We start from the raw sequence: 27,673 nt of genomic DNA on the forward strand, positions 1-27,673 counted from the left end.
ATAGTTTATTACTCTGTCCATTCCTGAAATTTCTCACATTTTTCTATTTTCATCCATCTCACAAAATTTGTCACATTTCATCTTTTACAATTAACTTATTTTCACTCATATTTTATTATTAAAAACTAATACTCCATTTATCCCATTAAATATGAAATATTTTCTTTTTTGAATTGTCCAATTAAAAATGAAATTTATCCTAAAATAAAAATAACTCTAATTCTATTCGCTCTTACATTACTATCTGTACATTAACACACTAAACAACACTACATAAAATCCCAAATGTTGCATATTTAATGGAACTGAGGGAGTATATAAAAAATAGGATCCATGTTTCATTAATTTTTTCAACTAACTTTTTATTATATTTGTTAAAACTCGTATATGATCAAAGTGTGACAAAATTTATGGGACATAGGGAGTATTTTAAAAACTTTTAGGTACAAATTTATTTCTTGCAATTAATTAGGCACTAGATCTCTAATTTTCGAAATAATTTGAAGTCCAATAACTATAAACCAGTCTCAAAATAATTCTTTAATTGTTCAACATTTACAGTCACATGGAAAAGAAGTCAAGAAGTTAGTAGGGAAAAGCTGTACAAGTACAACCACTCTCTTCTACCATTAAATTGTTGGTTGGGCGTGTAGGTGTAGAGTAAATGGTGAAAAATCTTAGCTTTTTCTGATTTGATACATAAAAGTAAATTTTAATAGTATCAATTATCCCATATACTGAATTTATTATGGCTATTGGTTGATAATATGGCTAAATATGGTGGAATTCTAAATTTTTCCTACAGAGTTTAAAATCTTGACAGTAAAAATCATGAACTTGATTTTGTTTGGTATTTTCCCACATCTGATGTTTCTAAGATAATTTTACCATACATTGCATTTATCGAATCAAATATAATCGGACCATTGTTTAAGAAGAAGAAGAAACTTCATCTAAGAACAAAAGGAAAGACTTGTGATTTTAATTGCATGTGCTATTGACATGATCCTTTTATCATTGTACTAACTGATCGTTTAGTTGATCTTTCAAATATTTCACTTGGTGTGTTCTTTACATGATATCTGTGGCTATGTGGAGACATATTGGTTATATTATATCAATGCATTTAACATTCTAACTTCCAAATAACATTGTGTTGGGAAAATATTGACATTATGGTGTGTGTCTTAGGCACGAGAGACGAGACTGTCGCGTAACATTCCATATTTTGCACTGTCAAGTTTTCACTTTTACTAACAATTATGATAAGCATATTTGAGACATGAACAAATAGATCACTACCTAATCATATCAAAATTCTTATTCATTAAGCAAATCATTTGTTATGCTTCAAAGTGTTTAGTATATAGTCTGCCGTTTCCCCTAACTTGTTAATCTTAAAGCATGTCTTCATCTTCTTGCAGGAATTGGTTACCTAAACAATGTGAAAGAGCAAGATAGATAGAAATTATGTCCCCTGAACCTGATGTATTTTTGTTTATACTTCTATGGAATTTTACCAACAGAATGAGAAACTGAAGATTTTATTGTCTTGATATTAGAATTTTGTTTGTCTTGTGTAATACCATACTAATTATGTCATGTTAGGTGTTGATTTCATTTTGGTTAAAATTCATTTCTGTGTTTAATTAGTCAACTGAGGAACAACATGCTAGCTTCAACTTTCAAACAAACACAGTCGCCATCAACTAAGATTATGAGATTAGGACAGTTGCGCCATTGTGAATCGATACGTTATTCCCGACAATCTTTAATCTCTAAACTTGTTACAACCAACTAGATTTAACATCTACAATGATGAGGAGAGGTTCCCCAACCGTTGTGGCAATTCTTCTATCCATATATTCGTTAACCACCAAAGAACATTGACATTTTGAATTGATTGAAGCAGCCACTCCCAATTTTCCACTACACTGACATCCTTGTGAAGAACAATAAAAACTAGACTAATTTCTCTAAATCGACAACTAAGAAGTAATTTAACTTCAAAGAATCTTTCACACCTAAGTCCACATTTATATGAATTTCTCTATGAACAAGATAAAATGTGCAAATTCCTCATCTATGCTTTTATCCAATTTCCAAGTAAAAGTGATACTAGTATTTAAAAAAGAGGTAAATAAATATAGTAGTATCTCATATGCATCATAACAAGATGAAAACCAAAGCATTGGATTAAATATAGATTTCAATAAATTATTAAATCATTTTATCCTACTAATGATAGAAGCAACAAAGAAGAACTAGCCACACATACTAAGTATAGTAAACCAAACCGTAGAATTCATTATGTTCTCCAATTGGAGTTTGGACTCTCTCTCCCTATCATAGACATTTCGAGTTTAATTATAATTGAGTAGTATAGTGAAGTATTTAAGTGATAAACAAGATTTATCAGAAAATGGGCTTTTCAAGAGTTTTGGAATTGGATGTTTTTGGGCTGATAACAATGGGCCGCTGGAATTGGGCTATAATGCGTTTGGTTGAAGTAGTGATTTGTGTTGAATAGAGTTGCTAAATTACCAATATACCCCTCAAGCATAATCTTCTTCCCAAAAAATTCACATTCCAAAAACCGTTTGGCATTCACTTCCAATTTCTTTTCGCCCAAATTCAGTTAACCGAAGATTTGGTTGAAAGTAGTGAATTAATCAAATGTAACAAAATTAATTAATAGGTCGATAGTTGGCAGTTTTTATTTACAAGATGTTGCTGCTTACTTTTATTTATGTATTAATAAATGCACAAATCAAAGACGGTACAGTAAAATGTAGTACATCTTTAACTAGTTGACATGTTCTTCTTTTTCAATCTTTTTTTCTATCTAAACATGATTAGAGTTGGAGAATTATGTTACGCAATTAGAATCAATCCCATGTATAGATTTCTTCTCAAAATCATTCAAACATACCAAAGAGTGGGTACTAAGATGACAAATTACAGCTTGTTTAATTGATAAAAAAAAGAAGAAAGAATTCTCTCCACAGAAATGAAAATTGATATGCTTAATTTTGTGGATGTAACTCCGGTAGGATGAATATCTCTCCCTCTCCCTCTCAAGATTCAATCGTAGATGGTGTGAGGCATATAGCTATAAACATAATACAACAAGAATACACAGGCAGAGCTTCAAGTAGTGGGTATTTAAAACTATATATTGACCTTAAATTAGTCATTGTATAGTTGATTAGTTTATGACATAATATGCACATTCACAAAACTACTCTACAAGATTCCTTTAGGCCTCGTTTGGTTGCACTGATAGGCCTAGATAAGGCCTCCTATCGGACTCTATCTCCCCGTTTGGTTGCACTGATAGGCTATCATACTGACCCGGTACAAAAATTGTGACCAGGTAGCATTTACGATAGCTACCTGCACTTCGCATATCAGATACACTATACAATCAAAATATGGCCCAACAGTGTCAATACATATGGTCTTTTAATATGGGCTCAAACTATATAATCACTAACAATTTATATATGGGCCGAAACTAATTTACTAGCCCAACAGTTAATGAAATCTCAAGTCATGAAAAATGGAAGAAACTGCTGAAGGCCATGAGCTATCAAACTTTTAATCATTAATCATTTGTGTTATACTATTCTCATTCATCACATAAATTTGGTAGCATTAGACATTTCTGTGATTTTCATATAATTCTCATATAATCATTTATATGACAATGAAGATGTCTCAGTATTAAAGATATCCTAAATCTAGTGTGATTAAATACCTTTTTTCCTCATTTAAATCTGAATTTCATACATCGGAATTTCATGAATCTAGTGTGGAATATTGTGATGAATCTGCTCTTTCTCTAGACTTTGCTTTTGGTCTGACTTCATCCGGACTCCATTTTCAGCTCTGCTCACTATTTAAACATCTAAACATGTACAAAACCAAAGGGTTAATTAAATGTTATGAGAGATAGAGAAGAGGAATTGCAACTTTGCAACTGTTTTTCCTCAACACAATATCATAATATGATGCTCCGTACTTACTTTATATGAACCGCAATGGTGAAATTCAGTTGGTTGCGCAACTCTGAATCAATACATAGTTCTGGACAATCTGCAATTGCTAACCAACGTAACCGAGTGAGACGCTCCAATGCATCAACAGAGGGCAGACACCTCAACTTCTTACAACCTACTAGAGTTAACTTCCCCAGGGATGAGAGGTTTCCCAACCATTCTGGCAGTTCTTCTATCCCTATATTCTCTAACTTCAGCTCAGAAAGAGCAGTGAGGTGTTGGATTGATTGGGGCAATTCTTGTACCCCTATATTCTCTAACTCCAACTCAGAAAGAGCAATGAGGTGTTGGATTGATTGGGGCACCCACTCCCAGTTTTCCACCCCCTTCAATTGTAGCCATATAAGCGAGTTGCCACATCCTTGCAGCATCCCTTCCACAGTCGCTCCGATGGCATCACTACTCTCCATTGACCACTCCACACTCACATCTATCTCTAATGCCCTCAACCTGCCTAAACTCCAACTCCCAATAGTACCACTTGCCATGAAATTAGGAACACCTCTGATTTTCAATACTTCGAGGCAAGGACATGATTTGGCGAGGCAGTCAATTAGCATAGGTAGATTCTTTAGGCTCCTTAATTCATTCAATAAAAGTGTCTTGATTGTGGGTGCTGACGACTCCAGAATTTGACATGGCAATTCTATCAGCTTTTCGCACCCTTCAATTATCAGCTGATGGAGGATTCCTTGATATTTTTTTGCTCCACGGCTTGGATTCTTGATCCACTTCAAATTTGGACAATCACTGATGGTCAATTCCTCTAGAGAATTGAGGGTGTCCAGCCCATATGGTAATTCACTCAACACAGGGCACTTTACGATCCTTAAATTTGAGAGACTCTGATTGTTAGAGAATAACGATTCTGGCAGATATTGTAATCTCTCTAAGTCGTATATATGGAGAGATTTTAAATTTTTGAATGAGAAATTTATGGACCTCACCTCTTTCAATTTTGTCATAAAAAGAGATTTGAGATTAGGCAATGAGTGATCCAACATTGGGATTTCCTCACACTCCGAGCAATTCACAAGTGATATCCGAAACAAGTTATCAAGTTGTACCCAAGAGCCTCGAGGCCCATCCTGCACTGCCATCTTCTTACACCATGTTGGAAATGTTTTGCCTTTGAATCCATCAATCCCCAACACCTTCAGATTTGCATGCGGTTGAAGGCCCTCCAACACACTCTCATCATTTCTGTCGGCATCACTATCATCATCCCATTTAAACACCAATTCAGACAAGTTTGACTTCTGCAACAGATTTGCTTTCATAGCATCTTCCTTGTCACGCACCCTTTCGAGATTCCGAATACATAGTGATCCTTTGAGATTCTTCAAACTTCCAAGCTCTTCAATTTGGTAGCCCTTCTCTTTGCCCACTTTAAAGTGCCCAAGTGTTTGGAGACTAGTTAATTTCCCAATCTCTGCTGGTAACTTCGTATCCGGCCATAAATGAAGATGCCTTAAGTTAATCAAGTACTTCAATGTACTTGGCAGTTTCTCTAATCCCCATATTTCTGCTCCAAATGTTTGCAAGTGGTGGAGTTCACCAATCCACTCCGGAATGTTGTCAATTGATGTGTCGGAAATATTGAGATTTCTCAAATGTATCAACTCCTTAATTGAAATGGACAACTCTTTAAACTTACGACCATAAAGAGTTAGAGTATGCAGACATTTGAAGTCAGAGAATATGGTAACACAAGTTTCATCTCCCAAGAGTAATGTACGTAAATTCCTCGATACTGCTTCTGGTATATGAATTGATTCTTTTTCATGAAACATGTATTGAATTAGAGTGCTGCCATCTGCATTATTAGATAAAATAGAAGATGCAAGATCATGCACAAGATCGTGCATCACATAGTTTTCCCTTCCATGATAATCTCCCTCTGCAGCTTGCAACAACGAGTTCTGTAAAAGCACATTGAGAAACATGTTGCCCACGGACTCCATATCATCTCTTCGGCTAGGTTGAAGAAACCCTTCTGCCATCCAAAGTTCAATAAGCTCATCCTTCTTGATTTTCCGACCTTTGGGGAAAATCGAACAAAACGCGAAACACTTCTTGAGTGATGGCGAAGACAGATGATCATAGCTCAATTTCAATATTTTTGAGATATTTTCACCTCCTTCATCATCCGAGAGCCAATTTTCTTTGATGGAGCACCAATCTTGCATGGATTTACAGCGACGAAGCACACCCCCAACCACATTGGCAGCCAAGGGCAAACCCTGACATCTCATTGCAATCTCTTTCCCAATCGTCTCAAATCCTGATGGAACTTCTGCATTTCCATCAAAAGATCTTGCTTTGATTATGGACCAGCACTGTTCATCTGATAAGCCATTCACTCGATGAATATGAAATGGGTCGGCAATTGAAGCAACATTTTCCCTCCTGGTGGTGATGATAATACCATTTCCCTTGGTGGAAGAAACTCCCTTCATGTTATTTATAAAACCTTCCCATTTCAGAATATCTTCATTCCAAACATCGTCAAGAACAAGAAGATAAGTTTTAGACCTGAGAACTTCTCGAAGCTTGTTCAGGATAGCTTCCTCCTGCTCAACTCGCTCAACTCTATCACCGGTAGTTGAAGCCAATGTTGAGTGCATTTTGTTGAAAAGACTGATTGGATCAAAAGTTTGAGAAACATGAACCCACATATGCGATCCGAATGTCTTTAGCCTTTCGTGATTGAAAACATTCCGGGTCAACGTGGTCTTCCCCATACCCCCCATTCCGACAAGAGCAACAATGGAGATGGTCTGATCTTGGGGGATATGGGTCAACATGCCAACTACTGCAGACACATCATCATCTCTTCCGACAAAGATTGGATCACACATGATTGAATTAGTCTCAATGGAAGTATGAGTAGCAACAGGTGCATTCAGAAGTATGCTCTGAAGGCCAAGGCCTGTTGCCCTTTTGTTCATAGACTCAAACTCTGCATTGATATTCTTGATTGTGTGAGCCATATTATGCCGACGCGAAATGCTTTTGCAGGATGAGAAGCATGATAGGACCCTATCCTTGGCCTTGGGACTAGGATTGGGTGTCTTCATTTTCTCCACTTTTTTGTGGAGAAGGTGATAGCTGAGTTCGTCCAAGACATTATCAGCATCGAAAGCCACGACTTCCAGGTCCCTCAACCATACTTTGACAGCCTTGTCAGTGATGGTTTTCTTCTCAACATCATTCAAGAAGGCTTGGATCATGTCCAAAGTCCTCTGCAGCTGTAGGGCAGCTCCATCGAGACCTCGAATCAAAGAGTACTCATCCTTCAAAGTGTTGATCAGGTTTTGAACAAGAACTTCAATGGCAGCAGCACCTCCATCCATGGTTTCACACACAGAGATCTAAAGTCAGAGAGAAAATGCTTTTAATTATGCTGGTAATTGTAAACTTGGTAATGATTATTCAAATACTCACTCAACATATTATAGAACATTGTAGCACTGATACCAACATACATACATTATCATAAAAAAATATACTCGCCCATCATATTATTGAATTTGTAGCACTAACAAGTAACACTAACATACATTATCATAATTCCAACTCTTTCATCTCTCTATCTCTTGAAAAAGCATATAAAAAGTCTCAAAGATTCAATTTTTGTGTATTTTTCTTATCCATAAAAACAAAAAGCTCCTTCTTTGAATTCTTCATGACTTTTGAAAAAAAGAGAAATAATCAACTACTCCCACATATAAACCTTAGTCAAAAAATTCTGAAATCAATATATGTATTAAACTATGTAATAAAATACACAACACATAAGATAGGACAATCCTTGTTACTCAAAGTAGCAGCAAGATGAAAATTTACAAGTTGTTTTGATATAAAAATTCACTCAATAAAAATTGAAAATGAAAACTTACTTGTCGCAAGATTCAGTTGCAAATGGTAAGAAAGATCTAGAGAGAGAATGCTTGCAAGTTTATATTCGAAGGTGAAAAATATCTGTAAAGTTGTGGTGGATTTGCAAGGAATACACTCTCCTTTTTGACTACTTTTTGGTACAATCAATTATGTCTGTTTTTCTTGAATCAAATAATGCAATCAACGTTCACATGTATATATACTGTTTGATACTGTGATCACATGTTACGTATACTTTCTGATGTTGCAAATACATTATATATATAATTTTCGTAAAAACTTTAAAGCTCAACTATTAGACACCAGCCAAAATCTTCAAAAGTTTAACATTTACAAGAAATAAGTAAACCTTTGTTAATTTCTTTGTAATAATAATAACTCTTTGTTTATCTTAGTTAAATTCACGTTCACTTGCTCGTTTACCCAACGTGTTCTTAATTTCTTTATATGCTTGCGAGGACCTGTTATGTATTTTTATGAATTTTGAGAAACGGATGATGGAAATTAAGATTTGATTTTCTTGAAACTAGAATTTAGTTTGCATTAGGTCTTACACCAATTTAATCTTCTAAGGTATTGTTCTTTCCTACTGCAGTGTTGTAAACATTCATATCAATGTTAAAGTCAGCAGAGGAACAAAATGATTAATTATATTTCGAGAACTTATTATGAAATTTTGTTGCATGCTTGTCTGAATAGGTTGATGACTTGATGTACATAAGCCAACAATTGTTAACAAGCTTTCGAATGATCTTGAGCGAATGGAAGCCACCATGGAACGGTTTCCTTCTCTAATCGATGATGTGTCGTGGTAAGAAAGCTGTTTTTATGATTTTGACATCAAAATTATTAGTACTATTGTTTTAGGCAGTCCGGATCACCTAATTCTTTTCCTACACCATCTCCTGCTCCACTCCATACTAACCTGATTTTACTCTTATTAGAACAACTAAGGATTTATGTTTATAGCATAAATTTTTTCTGCAATCAAGCTTTAAATTTCACTATTTTTTAAAATCGCAAAATTATGATATCTATATATGGAAATGGAACCATGAAAAAAACACACAACAGAAAATTTAAAAATTCCCTCAAAGCAGCAGCAAGATGAAAAGTTACAAGATGTCAAAATTTAAAAATTCCCTAAAACAGAAAATAAAAGATAAAAACTGATCATATGGTACTTACTTGTTGCAGGATTGAGTTGCTGATAGTGAGAGATCTAAAGAGAGAAAATGCTTCGAAGTTTATCTCCGAAGATAAAGAATGTCTGTAAATTTTGTGGATTGAAATGATAGACAAATCTCTCAGTCTCTCTCCTACATTATGAAAAATCGACAATCACTCATCAAATTCTCAATCATTCATACCCCACCCCTTTTGCTCTCTCTAATAAAGTTCAAAACTAACTATCCAGTGTCATTTGTAGATGTTTAGCAATTAGTATCGATTTTTTAAATAAAGTAGTATCAAAATATAATTTAGGATTAAGTCGTGAGATTATTTTAGTTGGAGGTGATTAATTATAACTAATTATTTCCATTATTTATAACTAATTTTCCTGATTATTTTTCTAGGATTGAGTTGCGAAATAGAATCTATACAATCTTCCAAACTAAACAATATATGTATAAATCAAAATTGAGGAGTAGTAAAGTATAAGTGATAAACAAGATTAATGAGAAAGTGGGCTTTTCAAGAGTTTTGGAATTGGATATGTTCCACTCAGTATGCGTTGGGCTGAAAACAATGGGCCGCTGGAAATGGGCTATAAATATAATGCGTTTGGTTGAAGTAGTGACTTGTGTTGAATAGAATTGTTAAATTACCAATATACCCCTCAAGCATAATCTTCTTCCTCAACAACCAATTCACATTCCAAAAATCATTTGCATTCAATTCCAATTTCTTTTCTTCTTCATGATCATTAAAGATGTTTGCGATTGAAGAACAATACAAAATATAGTTGTAACATACAGTGCTAATTTAGTCATGTTAGGTGTTTGTTAACATTCATTTCAGTCTTTAATTAGTCAAAAGAGGAACCGCATGATTAATGAGATTTGATGGATTTCTTAGTTTTGGAAAGTGATTATGAAATTTTTCTACAAGGATAGGTTTTCAAATGGTGGAGTAATTGGTTGACAACACTATTCATTTGAGGCAGAGCAGATTGACTACCAAAACCAGTTTACATGGAACCCCCACCCTGATTCATTGATGAGTTTGGAGCAGGGGAGGTCTGCCGACTCCAGAAGACATTGTACGGACTGAAACAATCTCCAAGAGCATAGTTTGGGAGATTTAACGAAGTAATGAAGAAGTATGACTATTCAGACCGCACTCTATTTCTTAAGAAGAAGAATGACAAGATCACCTTTTGATTATCTATATAGATGACATGATCATTACTGGAATGATGAGGAGGAGATAGCTGAATTGAGGAAGAATCCTTTTCAGGAGTTTGAAATGAAGTATCTGGGTCTCCTCAAGTATTTCTTGGGAATAGAGATACTTAGATCGAAGAAAGGAATCTTTATAAATCAAAAGAAGTGTGTACTGGACTTGTTGGCAGAGATTGGGATGCTTGATTATAAGCCAGCAGATACTCTTATGGTTCAGAACCATGGATTGCAGATGAAGAGGGCTGCTAAACAGCAGATAAGCCAAGGTACCAGAGGCTAGTTGGGAAGCTAATCTACCTTTCTCATATGAGACCAGATATTTCTTACTCGGTTGGGATGGTAAGCCAATTCATGCATGTACCACAGAAGGAACATTGGGAAGCGGTCCTAAGGATCGTTCGTACTTGAAAGGAACCGCGGAGCATGGGCTTATGTTCGATAAATATGGACACATGGAGATACACGGTTTCACTGATGCGAACTGGGCAGGCAACCCAAATGAAAGAAAGTCAACTGCCGGGTACTTTACATTTGTAGGAGGAAATCTTGTGACGTGGAGAAGTAAAAAACAGAAGTTGGTAGCCCTCTCAAGTGCCGAAGTAGAATTCAGAAGAATTAAAAGTGGACTAACGGAAATACTGTGTCTAAGGAGAGTGATGACCGAACTAGGTCTTCGATTGACCCATCCGTGCAGACTATTTTGTGACAACAAGGCGGACATTAGTATCTTAGCAACCCCAGTGCAACATGACAAAACGAAACATGTGGAAGTGGATCGACACTTCATAAAGGAGAATATCGAAGCAAAGGTGGTGGAAATGCCTTATGTCAAATCTGAAGATCAATTGGCTGACATATTGACGAAGGCAGTGAACTTGAAGTCATTTCAAGTAGTATTGTGCAAGCTAAGTATTGACAATCTCGTTACATAGCTTGAGGGGGAGTGTTAAAAGATATTGCATGAAATCAGGAAAAGATATGGGAGCATATTTGGCCTAAAATAGAGGAGTAATTATTGTAAATTAGGTTTACCATATGTAGATATTGTGTAGCCTATATATTCTTGTGTAGTGCCTTCGTCGAATTACAGTGAATAAGAATGATACAATTTCCCAATCCTTTTGTTTAACAAGGTGGTTGAATTTGAGTATAATGAGTGGATCTATCTATATGAGAAATTGTTGCCATGTGTAAAGGGGAAAGTAACAACATGTGTATGAGAAGGGTTGCAACTTTGCAAATAGAGAGAGATCCATTCCATTCCATTGCTTCAAAATTTTATTTTCCTCAACACAATATCAAAAATGACACCATTCAAATACGGTCACCATCAACCAAGATATTGAAGTTGGGATGGTTGCGCCATTGCGAATCCATAAGTAGTTCCCGACAATGTTTAATCTGTAAATGAGCGAGGCTAGATACCAAGTTCACATATATATGAATTTCTCTACGAACATACTACTATCTCATATACATCATAACTATAGATGAAAACCAAAGCAATGGATTAAATATAGATTTCAACAAATTATTCTATCATTTAATCCTACTAATGCTAGGACCAAAATAGAAGAACTAGCCACACATACTAAGTACACCTAACCGTAGAATTCATGATGATGTCGGTGGTAGTTTGTCAATGAGATCATGAATCTGCTACAACGGCTCGCAGAAGATGTTCTGGACAGAGCATGACGTCCCACGCGTGCGTGTGGGATGTTGTGATGTCCACGTGGAAAGTCTCACGCATGCATGTGGAATGTTGTGAATCCTGCAGTTAACGTCGAATGTCTTTCGATTTTGCCTTTTGGTTCCGACTTCATCTTGACTCCATTTTCACCTCTGCACTCTACCACCCACGAAGGAAAAATAACACATTTGTAAATTCAAAAACATATATATATACATATTCAACTATACTATTTTCCTCAACACAATATAAAAAACGATACTTACTTGCTACAACATTCAAATGGAGACGCCATCAACCTTGATGTTGAAATTCGATTGGTTGCGCCACTCTGAATCAATACATATGTCTGGACAATCTTTAATTTCTAACCACAATAAATGAGTGAGGCACTTCATTACATCCGCAGAGGGCAGACACCTCAACTTCTTACAACCAACTAGACTTAACCTCGATATATATATGAGGTTTCCCAACCATTGTGGCAATTCTTGTATCTCCATATGCTTTAATGTCAACCAAGAAAGGGCAGTGAGGTGCTGTATTGATTGGGGCAATTCTTCTCCCCCTATATTCTCCAACTCCAACCCAGAAAGAGCAGTGAGGTGTTGAATATATTGGGGCAATTCTTGTACCCCTATATTCTCTAACTTCAACTCAGAAAGAGCAGTGAAGTGTTGAAATGATTGGGGCACCCACTCCCAGTTTTCCACCCCCTTCAAATGTAACACCTTAAGTGAGTTGCCACAGTCTTGCAACATGCCTTCCACTGTCTCTCCAATGGCAACACTATTCTCCATTGACCACTCCACACTCACATCTATTTTTAATTTCATCAACCTGCCTAAATCCCAACTCTCAATAGAACCACTAGCCATGAAATTAGGAACACCTTTGATTATCAATTGTTCAAGACAAGGAGATGATTTAGCAAGGCAGTCAATTAGCATTGGTAGATTCTTTAGGCTCCTTAATTCTACCAATATGAGTATCTTGATTGTGGGTGCAGACGACTCTAGAATTTGACATGGCAATTCCATCAGCTTTCCGCACCCTTCAATTCTCAGCTCACGGAGGATTCCATGATATTTTTTTGCTCCACGACTTGGATTCTCAATCCACTGCAGATTTGGACAGTCACTGATGGTCAATATTTCTAGAGAATTGAGGGTGTCCAACCCATCTGGCAATTCACTCAACACAGGGCAATTTACAACAACTAAATATGACAGACTTTGGCTGTGACAGAATAACGATTCTGGAAGATATTGTAATCTCTCTAATCCGTATATATAGAGATTTTTTAAGTTTTTCAAGGAGAAATTTATGGACCTCACCTTATTCAAATGAATCAAAGAAAGATATTTGAGATTAGGCAATGAGTGATCCAGCATTGGGATTTCCTCACACTCTGAGCAATTCTCAAGTGTTATCCGAATCAAGTTATCAAGTTGTACCCAAGAGCCTCGAGACCCATCCCGCACTGCCATCTTCTTACACCATGTGGGAAATGTTTTGCCTTTGTATCCTTGAATCCCCAACACCTTCAGATTTGCATGAGGTTGAAGGCCCTCCAACACACTCTCATAATTTCCGTCGGTGCCACTATCCTCATTCCATTCTAACCGCAAATTAGACAAGTTTGACTTCTGCAACACATTTGCTTTCGTAGCCTCTTCCTTGTCACGCACCCTTTCAAGATTCTGAATCCATAGTGATCCTTTGAGATTCTTCAAACTTCCAAGCTCTTCAATTTGGTAGCCCTTCTCTATCCCCACTTCAAAGTGTCGTAGTGTTTGTAGACTAGTTAATCTCCCAATCTCCACAGGTAACTTTGTATACCATGATAATCTCCCAATCTCCACAGGTAACTTTGTATATGGTGATAAATGAAGATGCCTTAAGTTGATCAAGTACTTGAATGTACTTGGCAGTATCTCTAATCCCCATATTTTTGCTCTAAAAGTTTGCAAGTGATGGAGTTCACCAATCCACTCCGGCAAGCTTTTAATGTATGTACTTGATATATTAAGATTTCTCAAATGTATCAAGTCACTAACTGAATCAGGCAACTTTGTATAATTTCCTATGAGAGTTAGATTGCGCAGACATTTGAAGTTAGAGAACAGGGTAGAAGTTTCACCTTCCAAGAGTAATGTCCGCAAATGCTTGGCCTCTTGTTCTGGAATTTGGCTTGATTCTTCTTTATGAAACACGTATCGAACTGGAGCGCTGTCATCTGCATTATAAGATAAAATAGAAGATGCAAGATCATGCACGAGATCGTGCATCACACAACTTTCCACAGTTTCATCACCGACCTTCTTTGCAACTTGCAACAAAGAGCTCTGTAGCAGGACGTTAAAAAACACACTGCCCACAGACTCCATATCATCATTTTGGCTTGGTTGAAGAAACCCTTCTGCCATCCATAGTTCAATCAACTCCTCCTTCATGATTTTTCGACCTTTGGGGAAAATCGAACAATACGCAAAACACTTTTTAAGTGACGGTGAAGGCAGTTGATTATAACTCAGTTTCAATATATTTGAGATGTTTTCTCCTTCATCACCCGAGAGCCAATTTTCTTTGATGGAACGCCACTCTTCTTCGGACTTGCAGCGACGAAGCACACCCCCAACTACATTGGCAGCTAAGGGCAAACCCTGACATCTTTTTGCAATCTCTCTACCAATATTCTCAAATCTTGACGGAACTTCTCTATCTCCACTGCTAACATTTTCTCTGATAATGGACCAACAATCATTATCGGATAAGCCTTTTAAAGGATGAACATGAAATGGCTCAACAATTGAAGAAACCTTTTCCTTCCTAGTAGTGATGATAATGCAATTTCCATTGGCAGAAGTTACTCCCTCCATGGAATTCATAAAGTCTTTCCATTTCAAAACATCTTCGTTCCAGACATCGTCAAGAACAAGAAGATAAGTTTTAGCCCTGAGAGCTTCTTGAAGATTTTTTAGGATAACTTCCTTGATCTCAACTCTATGACCAGTATTTGAAGTTAAAGTTGAATAGATTTTGTTGAAAAGACTGATTGGATCAAAAGTTTGAGAAACATGAACCCAAATAAGTGATCTGAATCGATCCTTTATGCTTTCATGATTGAAGACTTTCTTGGTCAGTGTAGTCTTCCCCATACCCCCCATACCGACAATAGCAGCGATGGAGAAGGGCTTATCTTGGGGGATATGGGTGAGCATGTCAACTAGTTTGGGCACATCATCATCTCTTCCAATAAAGATTGGATCACGACTGATCGAATCAGTCTCAATGGAAGTTTTAGCAGCAGCAGCAGCAGCAGGTGCATTCTGAAGTGCACTTTGAAGGCCAAGATTTGTTGCCTTTTTGCTCATAGACTCAAACTCCGCATTGATTTTTTTTATAGTGTGAGCCATATTACGCCGACGCGCAATGCTTTTGCACGATGAGAAGCATGATAGTGTCTTATTCTTGACTGTGGGTGTCTTCATTTTCTTAACTTGTTTTTGGAGAAGAGTATAGTTGAGTTCGTCCAATACATTATCAGCATCGAAAGCTAGAGCTTCAAGCTTCCTCAACCAGAATCTAATAGCATCTTGGGTGATGAATTTCTTCTCAGCATCATTCAAGTAGCCTTTAATCATGCCCAAAGTCATCTGAAGCTGCTGGGCATCCCCATCGAGACCCCGAAGTAGAGAGTAATCTTCCTTCAAAACATTGATCAGGTTTTGGACAAGAACTTCGATGGCAGCAGCACCTCCATCCATGATTTCTCAGAGACACAGATCTAATTAAAGTAAGACACAAAATGCTTTTTAGTTTTTATTTTTTTTTATCTGAAGATGAAATGGTTATAATAGAAATTGAGCGATGAATAATTTGAAAATTTGAAAATGAGCAATATAAATTAAAGGTACATACGATGAGGAGATGAGAGTGTCAGCATCGAAATAATAGAAATATATACTCCCTCCGTTCCATTGTAGTAGAGTCATTTCTTTTCGGCACGGAGATTAATAAAAGTTGTGTGAGGTGAGTTAAGTAAATGAAAAACAAAGTAGGAAATGAAAAAGGTAGAGAGATGTAGAGAGAATAAAGTAAGAGAGAGTAAAGTAGGTGGGAAGAAATGTGGTGACTTTTACCAAAAAAGGAAATGACTCTACTACTATGGAACGTACCAAAATAGCAAAATGACTGTACTACTATGGAACGGAGGGAGTAGTATTTTTATAACAAAAGCATAACTTTTTTATTAAATTTGCTAATATTACTCCCTTCGTCCCCATTAGGAGTCACACTTCCGCATCTGCACCCGTTTTATAAAAATGATAATAAATAGTTAGAGTGGAGAAATGATAAAGTAGGGTGAGAATAATGTAGAGACAAGTCTTATCTACATTATTCTCTCTCATACTTTACCATTTTTCCACTTTAAATATTTATTATCATTTTTATAAAACGAGTGCAGAAACGGAAGTGTGACTGCTAATGAGGGACAAAGGGAGTATATAATATGCATGCATAATTATAGGGCCGAAGAATTTTTTTTATTTTTAGTTTATAAAGATCATTACCTTGTGATTTTACACTAACAATATTTACGCAAATGAAAAAATAATTAGAAATTGCTCAAAATTAATTAAACGTGTGAGAAAAAAAAATCATAAATAAATTAATTACTACTACTAGTAAATGAATTGACTATAAAATTTTTAAAAATGAATTAATTTAACTATAAGAAATAAAAAATTTAAATAAATTATTTAATTACTAATAGACTAACTACGAATATTGAACAAATGAATAAATCTAGTTTGAGAAATTCCAGTAATGTGAGAAATAAAAACACATTTAATATTATTAAAAGCAAGTGAACTCAATATACCTATAACTTTCAGCCAACTTTAGTGAGAATATTTGTTAACTTTAGTGAGAATATTAAATATATAATCCCTCTGTCTTCTATTACGTGTTTTTAAATTTTTTATTTTAATTCTTCCCTTGTTATTAACTCTAATTTACTTTTACTAATTTTAGTAATAAGTACTAAATCATTTCTTTTTTACTCTATTATAAATTTAATATATAAAAATATAGTAACATAGTATATCACTAATAACTCATTTTTTTTTACAAAATTTGAAACCGTGCCAGGCCAACGTAGGACGACCTTAGGGGAGGAGGGAGTAAATCTCTAATGAATATATATGGCATTGACTAGTTGAAACTATTGGCTGTGTGCCATAATATCCAGCTGCCATTGCCACATAATTCAACATAGCAATATAATTAATTAGTGGCTCAATTGTTAATTACGTAGGCAATTTTTTATTACAGTTATTCCTATCTAACATAATGCGAATAAGAACAATGTAAGGACTGATTTGATAAAAAGATGGAATATGAGAAGATATGTAAAACAAGATAAAAAATACGGGCTTCATGTCAAGTATGCAAAGATATAATTTTTTTCATTATTGTTTGTTTGAAAAGAAATTATCTAAATTTATATAGTATATTATATAACATGGCTTAACTTGACAAATTGGTAGGTTACATAAATATGGTTAAAGTTATAATTTTGGTAAAGTTGGATAGGGCCCTTGTCTTATATTGGACTTTGAGTTAAGCTTAATTATGATATCAAACAATTAGAAATGTCCATATATAATTCTCTATCGTGATATTACTAACTTATTAAACACGCCATAGTGTACAATTTTGGATTATATTAGATCTGAATATATTAAACTATACTGTATTTGACAAGTATATTTATTTTAATGATATTGATTATTCGCACACGCTATTCTAGGTCGGTACACACACACACGAAATGTTAGTTAAAACTACTGAATTAATCGAACGTATCAATTAATTAGTAGGTCAATTAATTAATATCTTAATTGTCAATTTAGACGCAGTTTTTAATTACAAGATGCTGCCGCCTCAACAAATGTATCTAGCAGAAAGCAAACAGACCACAATAAAACGACAAAATATGAAGTACAGCTTCAACTATAGTCAAGGCGGGCGGAGCTAGGAATTTGTAGGGACGTTGGCAAATTTATCTATGAAGAAAATTTAAAAACTGGAGGAGGAGTATTTTATTGAAAATTAAAGAAATAAATTATATAAAAGACTATATATATAGGAGAAAAATATGAGGTGGGGCAAATGCCCCTTCCGAGGCATGAATTGATCCGCCCTTGACTATAGTAGGCATGTTTTACTAATTAGGATTTTTTTTTCTATCTGAACATGATTAGGGTTGGAGAATTATGTCCGTTTTCGCTATTAGAATCAAATTGAATGTATAGACTTCTTCTCAAAATTCTTTCAAACAAATTGAAGGAACCCCATATATTCTTTGAAATCTAAGCAACGAAAGTAAATTAAAAGATATGAAAAATAGATCCAGATTCATAATAATAATATATGTTTTAAAAAAAATAGTTAGAGAATTTACTTGTTCCGCTGTGTGTTTCCACAATTTGATTAGATCCTTCAGTTGAATTCAGCACTATCGATATTCACGCGTATTCTGATCCGATGCAGCAACAATTTTCGGTATAACTGCTCTACAGAAGAAACCTAGGAAAAGGTGACGGAACAATTCACGATTTAATTGGGTCATCATCTTCTTTTATTATAATTAATGTGTAGGTGATATTGGAACTCTTTACTTGATATACTTACTTGCAAAAAAATTGATATACTTACTTGCAACAAGAGTCAATCGTAGATGTGAAGAGATGGTTATAGCGCCACTCAGAAATCAAGACGTATATATAAATCCGGCAGAATGTAGCTCTCTCTCTCTCAAGACTCAATTGTTCAGAAATTGAATTTGAGGCAGATAACTATGATAACAATAATTATAAAACAACAAGCAGAGGTTTAAGTATTGAAAATCTAAAGCTAGTGGGCATTTAAATAATTGACCTTAAATCGGTCATGGTATAATTGATTAGGTTTATGGCATAATATTTACATGCATGAGACAAATTAATTATTTGCTAAACTATACTACTCCACAAGGTGCGTTTGGCATGTCCAATATTATACAATCAAAAGTAATACTCCTTCCATATACTAGCGGTAGTCTTGGTAGTAGACTATACGAAATTTAATACAAAATCGATAAAGTTTGAGAGATATAGATAAAAAGTTGTTAGGTATTGTTAGTGAAAAATAAAGTTGTTCGTGATATTGCAAGACTACGAATGTGTAAGAGTTTTAGAATAATGGAAATTCTTGTTGGCGGACCATGCCAAGTAGGAGCGCTTCGATGAAAGATTGAAGAACACACACATTAATAAGATGTCGAGGTTATGACCTGAAGAGGGAGATGCCGTTGTCATTCAACAATTGTTTAAGAGGTTGGAACATAGAAAATTCTACTATTTGCTTAATGTTGATAAATACTCTACACCTAAATCAAAAGCCATTGGGTATGACCTTGTATAGTAAATTTTATGGGACGAAACAAAATGAAAATATTTGTTATTTTTAAGAGGCGGAGGAACATTGAATAAAGATTGGGCCTGAAGAAGGTTATTTTCTTTGGGCATTTATAATTTGTTTGCTGGACAAAGAAGCATTGGACACCTGGGCTGGTTTCTAGGTAATTGTTGGACTCTTATTTCTTTTAGAAAAGGGCCGAATATATTTACAAGTGGTCTTGTTATCTTTTATTTGAATTGTGGGTTAATAACTTATTATCTACTCAATTGTTGGGCCCTTTTATTAAATGGTATGCTCTTGGATTTTCCAATGTACATAATCCCAAAGTGATTAGATACAATGATTCAATTAGTCTCATATAATTAAAATTCACTGATTTAATTAGATCTAAAGTATTTAAATCTGTTGATAAGTGCAAGGGAATGTCAAAATCTTGGCAGTAAGCACTACAGAAGTTAACAACCCTATTCAATTGAGCTGAATTTTGAAGTGGAAATGCTTCAATTAAGGTTGAGGCAGAGCAGAATGGGTGCAAGTATCAACCTCTACTTAATGGTTTAAGATCATCTTTCAAGTATTTCCACCTCATCTATACTTTCATCCAATTTCCATGTTAAAGTGATAAATAAAAAGAGGCAAATAAATATACTGCATCATAAAGTAGTATATAACCAATCCAAACCACACATGACAACTAAAGCAATAGATTAAATACAAAATTTCAGAAATTTATTCTATCAATTCATCCTACTAAAGCTAGGGGAAACCAAGAAGAACCAGCTATGCATGCTAACATAAATCAAGCAATAGTAATGAAAACCAAACCATAAGATTCATGATGTTTTCCAATTGTCGGTTGTAGTTTGGATGCTTGATCTTCTTCTCCTTTATATTCTTGGTCGTTTTCTCTGTATTTTGTGGAGTATGGAATGCCAAAAAACTTCCTCTTTTCCTCATTTAAATCTGAATTTCATGAATCTGCTACAATGGCTTGAGGAAGATGTTCTGGACAGAGCACGACGTCCTACATGTGTGTGTGGAATATTTTGATGAATCCGCTAGTCCACGTGGAATGTCTCTTGACTTTTCTTTTCGGTTCCGACTTCATCCGGACTCCATTTTCAGCTCTGCAATCTACCTACGAACGAAAAATAATGCATTTGTAAGTTCAAAAACATATATACATGTATGAAATCAGAGGATTAAAGATGGAAAATCTCCTTCTTATGTGATTGAAAGGTATCTCCAAACAACAAGAATGGGGCCAAATTACACCAAAACATGCCTATAAAACTGAAAGATATAGAGTTGCAACTTTGCAAATAGAGAGCCATCCCATTGCTTCAATAAATTATAAGGGAAATTAAGGTTATTCCCTTGGAAGCCGTAAGATTCTAGATTTAAGGTATAAGACATATATTCATTAATTAAAAGACGATTTCAATTTTTTCGGTTGACATATAACTATTGGGATTCTATCATAAATTTGAGTGTAATCATTGAATCTGTATAAAGAAAGTGTTGATAAGTGTGATCGGAAAAGAAAGAATATGGAAATGAGAGATGAAGAGGGGAGTTGCATCTTTGCAAATAGAGAGACAGAGAGCCCTCCCATTGCTTCAATAAATACTCCCTCATAAATTATTATACTCACACCAATGTCTCTTGACTTTGCTTTTCACTTCCGACATCATACGCACTCCATTTTCACCTCTCATGTCTTATGCCTGAGAAGGAAAAATAGCACAAAACCAAAGGGTTAAAGATGGAAAACTTCCTTCTTAGGTGATTGAACATGACAGAAGCAGTTAGGTGTCTTGTTAGGTGTTGATTTCATTTTGGTTAACGTTCATTCCAGTGTTTTGACTGTTATAACAGAGCAACAACAGGATTAATGAGATTGTTACATGCTTGTGTGGTGGAGTAATTGGTGGCATTGCATGATTAAGTAAAAGTACTGATATTAAAAACAGGTATATCAAGTGTACTATCTCATATGCATGAAAACCAGAGCAATGGAATAATTATAGATTTCAACATATTATTCTATCATTTATTCATTTAATCCTACTAATGCTAGGAGAAACAAAGAAGAACGAGCCAAACATGATAAGTATTGAAAACCAAACCGTAGAATTCATGATGTTTTCCAATTGTCTTTGGTAGTTTGTCTCGGAGATGATTTCAAAATAAGACATTTGTAAGTTCAAAAACATGTATACATGTATGAAATCAAAGGGTTTAAGTTGGAAAATAGAGAGCCATCCCATTGCTTTAATAAGTATTATTCCTCAACACGGCTTCAATAAATTCATGAAATGAAAGATGAATTTGAACATTAATATTTTGTGCGTGTCTGTGGGATTCAATCATAACTTTTTCAAATTTGGTAGATTAGTAAAGGAGCAGGCAAAACTTTGATCATGTTTGTTTTATATATATAAAGAAAAAAAGGTGCTGAAATTTGGGTTTAATCTGTATGAAGAAATTGTTAATAAGTGTGACTGGAAGAGAAAGAATATGAAATTGAGAGATGAGAGAGAGCCCTCCCATTGCTTCAATATACTACTCCTATTTTTAAAAAATGATACTTACTTGCCAAAAACGTGGATTGTGAGATTGGGATTGTTGTGCCACTCCGAATCAATATATAGTTCTGGACAATCTTTAATACGTAACAGAGTGAGGCGCTTCAATGCATCCATGGAGGGCAGACATCTCAATTCATTACAATCACTTAGAAATAAACACCGCAGAGATGAGATGTTTCCCAACCATTGTGGCAATTCTTGTATCCCTATATTCTCTAACTCCAGCAAATAAAGAGCAGTGAGGTGTTGAATTGATTGGGGCAATTCTTGTACCCCTATATTCTTTAACCTCAATGATGAAAGAGCAGTGAGGTGTTGAATTGATTGTGGCAATTCTTGTAGCCCTATATTCTCTAACTCCAAATTATGAAGACCTGTGAGGTGTTGAATTGATTGGGGCAAATCTTGTGCTCCTATATTCCCTAACTTCAACCGAGAAAGAGCAGTGAGGTGTTGAATTGATTGGGGCATCCACTCCCAGTTTTCCTCCCACTTCAAACGTAACACCTTAAGTGAGTTGCCACATCCTTGCAGCATGCCTTCCGCAGTCTCTCTAATGCCAACACTAGTCTCCCTTGACCACTCCACACTCACATCGATCTCTAATCTCCACAACCTGCCCAAATCCCAACTCTCAACCCTACCACTTGCCATGAAATTAGGAACACCTCTGATTACCAGTGTTTCGAGGCACGGAGATGATTTAGCGAGGCAGTCAATTAGCATCGGTAGATTCTTTAGGCTCCTTAATTCTTCCAATTCGAGTGTCTTGATTGTGGGTAAGGACGACTCCAGAATTTGACATGGCAATTCCATCAGCTTTTCACACCCTTTAATTCGCAGCTTATGGAGGATTCCTTTATATTTTCGCGCTCCACGACTTGGATTCTCAATCCACTCCAGATTTGGACACTTACTGATGGTCAATTCTTTTAGAGAATTGAGGGTGTCCAGCCCATCTGGCAATTCACTCAACATAGGGAAATCTTCAATAACTAACCTTGAGAGACTTTGATTGTTACATAATAACGATTCTCGCAGACATTGTAATCTCTTTAATCCGTATAAACAGAGAGATTTTATATTTTTCAATGAAAAATTTATGGACCTCACCTTCTTCAGATTAATCAAATAAAGAGATTTGAGATTAGGCAATGAGTGATCCAGCATTGGGATTTCCTCACACTCCCAGCAATTCACAAGTGATATCTCAATCAAGTTATCAAGTTGTACCCAAGAGCCTTGAGAATCATCCCGTACTGCCATCTTCTTGCACCATGTTGGAAATCTTTTGCCTTGGAATCCATCAATCTTCAACACCTTCAGATTTGCATGCGGTTGAAGGCCCTCCAACACACTCTCATCATTTCTGTCAGTGTCACTTACGTAACTCCAATGTAACACCAATTCAGACAAGTTTGACTTCTGCAACAGATTTGCTTTCATAGCATCTTCCTTGTCACGCACCCTTTCAAGATTCCGAATACATAGTGATCCTTTGAGATTCTTCAAACTTCCAAGCTCTTCAATTTGACGGCCCTTCTCTTCGCCCACTTTAAAGTGCCCAAGTGTTTGGAGACTAGTTAGTTTCCCAATCTCCGCAGGTAATTCTGTAACTAACCATGTATATGGCACTAACCTTGCAATTGACCCTGTCTCTGAGTGTAGATGAAGATGCCTTAAGTTAATCAAGTACTTGAATGTACTTGGCAGTTTCTCTAATCCCTTTACTTCTGCTCTAAATGTTTGCAAGTGGTGGAGTTCACCAATCCACTCCGGAATGTTGTGAATTGATGTGTCGGAAATATTGAGATTTCTCAAATGTATCAACTCCTTAATCGAAATGGACAACTCTTTAAAATGATCACCAGAAAGAATTAGATTATGCAGACATTTGAAGTCAGAGAATATAGTAACAGAAGTTCCATATCCCAAGCGTAATGTACGCAAATTCCTCGATACTTCTTTTGTACTATAAATTGATTCGTCTCCATGAAACATGTATCGAATTATAGTGCTTCCATCTGCATAATTAGATAAAACAGAAGATGCAAGATCATGCACAAGATCGTGCATCACACACTTTTCTTCTCTTGGATAATCTGCCTCTATAGCTTGGAACAACGAGTTCTGTAGAAGCACATTGAAAAACCTATTGCCCACAGACTCCATATCATCTCTCTGTCTAGGTTGAAGAAAGCCTTCTGCCATCCAAAGTTCAATCAGCTTCTCCTTCTCGATTACCCTACCTTTGGGGAAAATCGAACAATAAGCGAAGCACTTCTTCAGTGACGGCGAAGACAGATTATCATAGCTCAATTTCAATATGTTTGAGACAATCTCACCTCCTTCACCATCCGGAAGCCAATTTTCTTTGATGGAGCGCCAATCTTGTTCGGATTTACAACAATAAAGCACACCCCCAACCACATTGGCAGCCAAGGGCAGACCCTGACATCTCTTTGCAATCTCTTTCCCAATCGTCTCAAATCCTGATGGAACTTCTGCATTCCCATCAAAAGTTTTTCTTTTGATTATAGACCAGCACTGTTCATGTGATAAGCCCTTCACTGGATGATTATAAAATGGGTTAACAGTTGAAGCAACCTTTTTACTCCTGGTAGTGATGATAATGCCATTCCCCTCGGTAGAAGAAACTCCCTTCATGTTATTTATAAAACCTTCCCATTTCAGAATATCTTCATTCCAAACATCGTCAAGAACAAGAAGATAAGTCTTAGCCTTGAGAATTTCTCGAAGCTTTCTCAGGATAACTTCCTCATCCTCAACTCTATCACTGGTAGTTGAAGCCAATGTTGAATGGATTTTGTTGTAAAGACCGATTGGATCAAAATTTTGAGAAACATGAACCCAAATATGTGATCCGAATGTCTTTAGCCTTTTGTGATTGAAGACATTCCGAGTCAATGTGGTCTTCCCTATACCCCCCATTCCGACAAGAGCAACGATGGAGATGATCTGATCTTGGGGAATATGGGCCAGCACGTCAACTACTTTAGACACATCATCATCTCTTCCGACAAAGATTGGATCATACATGATTGAATTAGTCTCAGTGGAAGTTTCAGCAGCAGCAGGTGCATTCTCAATTTTTTGTTGAAGGCCAAGATCTGTTGCCCTTTTGTTCTCAGACTCAAAAGTGGCATTGATTTGCTTGATTGTATGAGCCATATTACGCCGGCGTAACATAGCTCTAAAGTACGAGAAGCATGATAGCAGCAACTTATCCAATGCCTTGGAACTGGGATTGGGTGCCTTCATTTCATTCACTTGTTTTTGTAGAAGAGTATAGCTGAGTTCGTCCAAGACATTATCAGCATCGAAAGCCACATCTTCAAGCTTTGTCAACCAGATCTTAACATCTGGGGTGATGGATCTATTCTCAGCGTCATCCAAGTAGGCTTGGATCAAGCTTAAAGTGGTCTCAAGTTGTTTGACTTCTTTATCGAGACCTTCAAGTAGACTGTAGTTTTCCTTCAAAACGTTGAACATGTTTTGGGCAAGAACATTGATGGCAGCAGCAGCCATGGTTTCACACAGAGAGATCTAAAGTGAGAGAAAAATGGTTATAGATATGCTTGTAATTGTGAACTTGTGAATGATTATTCAAATACATATTATAGAATCTAACTGCATCAAACATTATACTCCATATAACACTAATACTTCATCTCTCTATATTTGGAGAAAGCATACAAAAGTCCAAAAGATTCAATTTTTATGTAGTAGTTTTCTTATCAACATAAACAACAAGATCTTGCTTTGAATTCTTCAAGACTTTTCAATAATTAAAGAAACAATCAAGTACTCCCACAAATAAATATTAGTCACAAAACTATGAAACTATGAAAAAAATGCACAACACATGTATAAATCATAAATCAAAATATAGGACAATCCATGTTACTGAAAGTAGCAGCAAGATGAAACTATACAAGTTGTTTTGTATAAAAATTCCCTCAACAGAAAATGAAAAATGAACTTACTTGTTGCAAGATTCAGTCGTCGCAGATGGTGAGAGAGATCTAGAGAAGAGAAATGCTTGCAAGTTTTTCTTCGAAGGTGAAGTATATCTTTAAACATGTGGTAGTTATGCATGGAGACTCTTCTCATCCATAATTTGATAATCATATCCAACGACTTTTTGGTACAACAATTAATTATGTCTATTTTTTCTTGACTAAATAAGAAAATATACACACCAATCAATTATATGGATAACCTAAGAGATTTATGTATTAAAAATAAATACGATAATTGGCTTTTTATGTATCTGAATTGGTCCTAAAATTAAAAATTTGCTAAAAACATAAATCAAACTGAATCGAACAAAAACATACCAAACTCGAAAATTAGTCAATCGACTCAATCCATCAATATAAATTGTGGTTAACTTGAAAGATTTTTATCGATCTTATTATGTCACTCAAAGTGAATGCTCCTATAACAAGGTGTAATCCAACCCATGGAGAAATTAATTTTCAAACATATAAAATCTATACATACATATATTATTCTAGGAGAGTGTTATATTGCTAACTCAATGCTTAATTGTTAACTACAACTCAATAATAATCATTAGATATTCAAATTAAAGGCCTAGATCATTAACCACAAAATGTCAATACGATCAACAAAAAACGTCAATAAGGCTATAGAATTAATTCCAATAAAAATCAATAGGGGTATTAATGTCAAGTTAGTTATAATTAACTTTCAAAAGAAATTCCAAAACTTTAAATTCATATAACATATATCAACTTAAAGATAATTTTATAAGGATTCCAACGATATACTACATGCATATGTTCCGACGTCAAAATTTGAAAAATAAATTTAGAACTTTCGTATTTTTCGAAAGCATTGTGTTGATATTTTCGAAACACTATATTGACATTTTCAAAGCATTGTGTTGATATTTTCGAAACACTATATTGGCATTTTCATCCAAAATCCTAGTTTGGCGTTTTTTTTAATTTTTTTCGATTTAATTAATAAAAACGCAAATTAGACGTGGCAAATTGTAGACCACACGTTTTTTAAAATCATGTGGCCTTGAATTAGTTGTAATTAGCAATTAAATGATGAGTTAGCAATTGATCACTCCCCTATTATTCTATTTGTTCTACGCTATTTGTTCTATATTCTATTTCATATAGTTCATTTTTCTACTTAACAATCAAAAATCAATTTCTCCAATCTTGATCCATTCATTCGTTCCTTTTTAGTTGAAGTGTTCTTAGAGCATCCACAATGGATGCCCGATCGCGCGCCCGATCGGCCGAGATCGGGCTCGGGCGCGGTCGGGCATCCATTGCAACAGTCGGTCGCGCCCGATCCCGAGCCCGACCGATCGGGCGTGAGCTCGGGCGCCCATTGCAGAGCCGCGCCCGAGCCCGAGCCCTAGCCTTTTTTTTTTTTTTTTTAATTATTTAACCCTAATTTAAACCACTATAAATACTCCATTTTCTTCACTTTTCACACACCAAACCTTTCACTTTCTCTTCTATATTCTCTCAATATCCACAC

General features: G+C 35.5%; 3 protein-coding genes across 4 annotated transcripts; all 3 read right to left on the minus strand.

Annotated features, from left to right (window-relative positions):
- Positions 1-3,257: 3,257 nt before the first annotated feature.
- Positions 3,258-9,343, minus strand: LOC125201344 (putative disease resistance protein RGA1). The gene is made up of 3 exons (XM_048099415.2): positions 9,153-9,343; positions 4,029-7,435; positions 3,258-3,910 (listed from the first exon to the last, which is right to left on the minus strand). The coding sequence occupies exons 2-3, from the start codon at positions 7,415-7,417 to the stop codon at positions 3,886-3,888; spliced, it is 3,414 nt and encodes a 1,137-aa protein (XP_047955372.1). The 5' UTR covers positions 7,418-7,435; positions 9,153-9,343; the 3' UTR covers positions 3,258-3,885.
- A 2,412-nt stretch (positions 9,344-11,755) lies between these two features.
- LOC125213362 (putative disease resistance protein RGA4) lies at positions 11,756-15,852 on the minus strand. The gene is made up of 2 exons (XM_048113867.2): positions 12,329-15,852; positions 11,756-12,221 (listed from the first exon to the last, which is right to left on the minus strand). The coding sequence occupies exon 1, from the start codon at positions 15,830-15,832 to the stop codon at positions 12,341-12,343; it is 3,492 nt and encodes a 1,163-aa protein (XP_047969824.1). The 5' UTR covers positions 15,833-15,852; the 3' UTR covers positions 11,756-12,221; positions 12,329-12,340.
- A 4,324-nt stretch (positions 15,853-20,176) lies between these two features.
- Positions 20,177-26,283, minus strand: LOC125201345 (disease resistance protein RGA2-like). 2 transcript variants are annotated; one of them, XM_089065720.1, is made up of 4 exons: positions 26,131-26,283; positions 22,128-25,690; positions 21,187-21,259; positions 20,177-20,666 (listed from the first exon to the last, which is right to left on the minus strand). In XM_089065720.1, the coding sequence occupies exons 2-3, from the start codon at positions 25,670-25,672 to the stop codon at positions 21,247-21,249; spliced, it is 3,558 nt and encodes a 1,185-aa protein (XP_088921846.1). In that variant the 5' UTR covers positions 25,673-25,690; positions 26,131-26,283; the 3' UTR covers positions 20,177-20,666; positions 21,187-21,246. The 2 variants fall into 2 exon arrangements, with proteins under 2 accessions (XP_088921846.1, XP_088921845.1); XM_089065719.1 differs by having other exon boundaries at positions 20,177-20,670.
- Between the last annotated feature and the right edge of the window lie 1,390 nt (positions 26,284-27,673).

The sequence above is a fragment of the Salvia hispanica genome, chromosome 2, assembly GCF_029641045.1.
Source record: "Salvia hispanica isolate PSC_SH4W2 chromosome 2, Shi_PSC_v1, whole genome shotgun sequence".
NCBI classification, from domain to species: Eukaryota; Viridiplantae; Streptophyta; class Magnoliopsida; order Lamiales; family Lamiaceae; genus Salvia; species Salvia hispanica.

What these genes read in the sequence shown, in the direction of transcription:
- LOC125201344 (XM_048099415.2), bottom strand. Translation starts at nt 7,417, where the DNA reads ATGGATGGAGGTGCTGCTGCCATTGAAGTTCTTGTTCAAAACCTGATC. An exon ending in ACCATTGCGGTTCATATAAA is followed by an intron (nt 3,911 to 4,028) that starts GTAAGTACGGAG and finishes GTACATGTTTAG; the next exon opens with ATGTTTAAATAGTGAGCAGA.
- LOC125213362 (XM_048113867.2), bottom strand. Translation starts at nt 15,832, where the DNA reads ATGGATGGAGGTGCTGCTGCCATCGAAGTTCTTGTCCAAAACCTGATC.
- LOC125201345 (XM_089065720.1), bottom strand. Translation starts at nt 25,672, where the DNA reads ATGGCTGCTGCTGCCATCAATGTTCTTGCCCAAAACATGTTCAACGTT.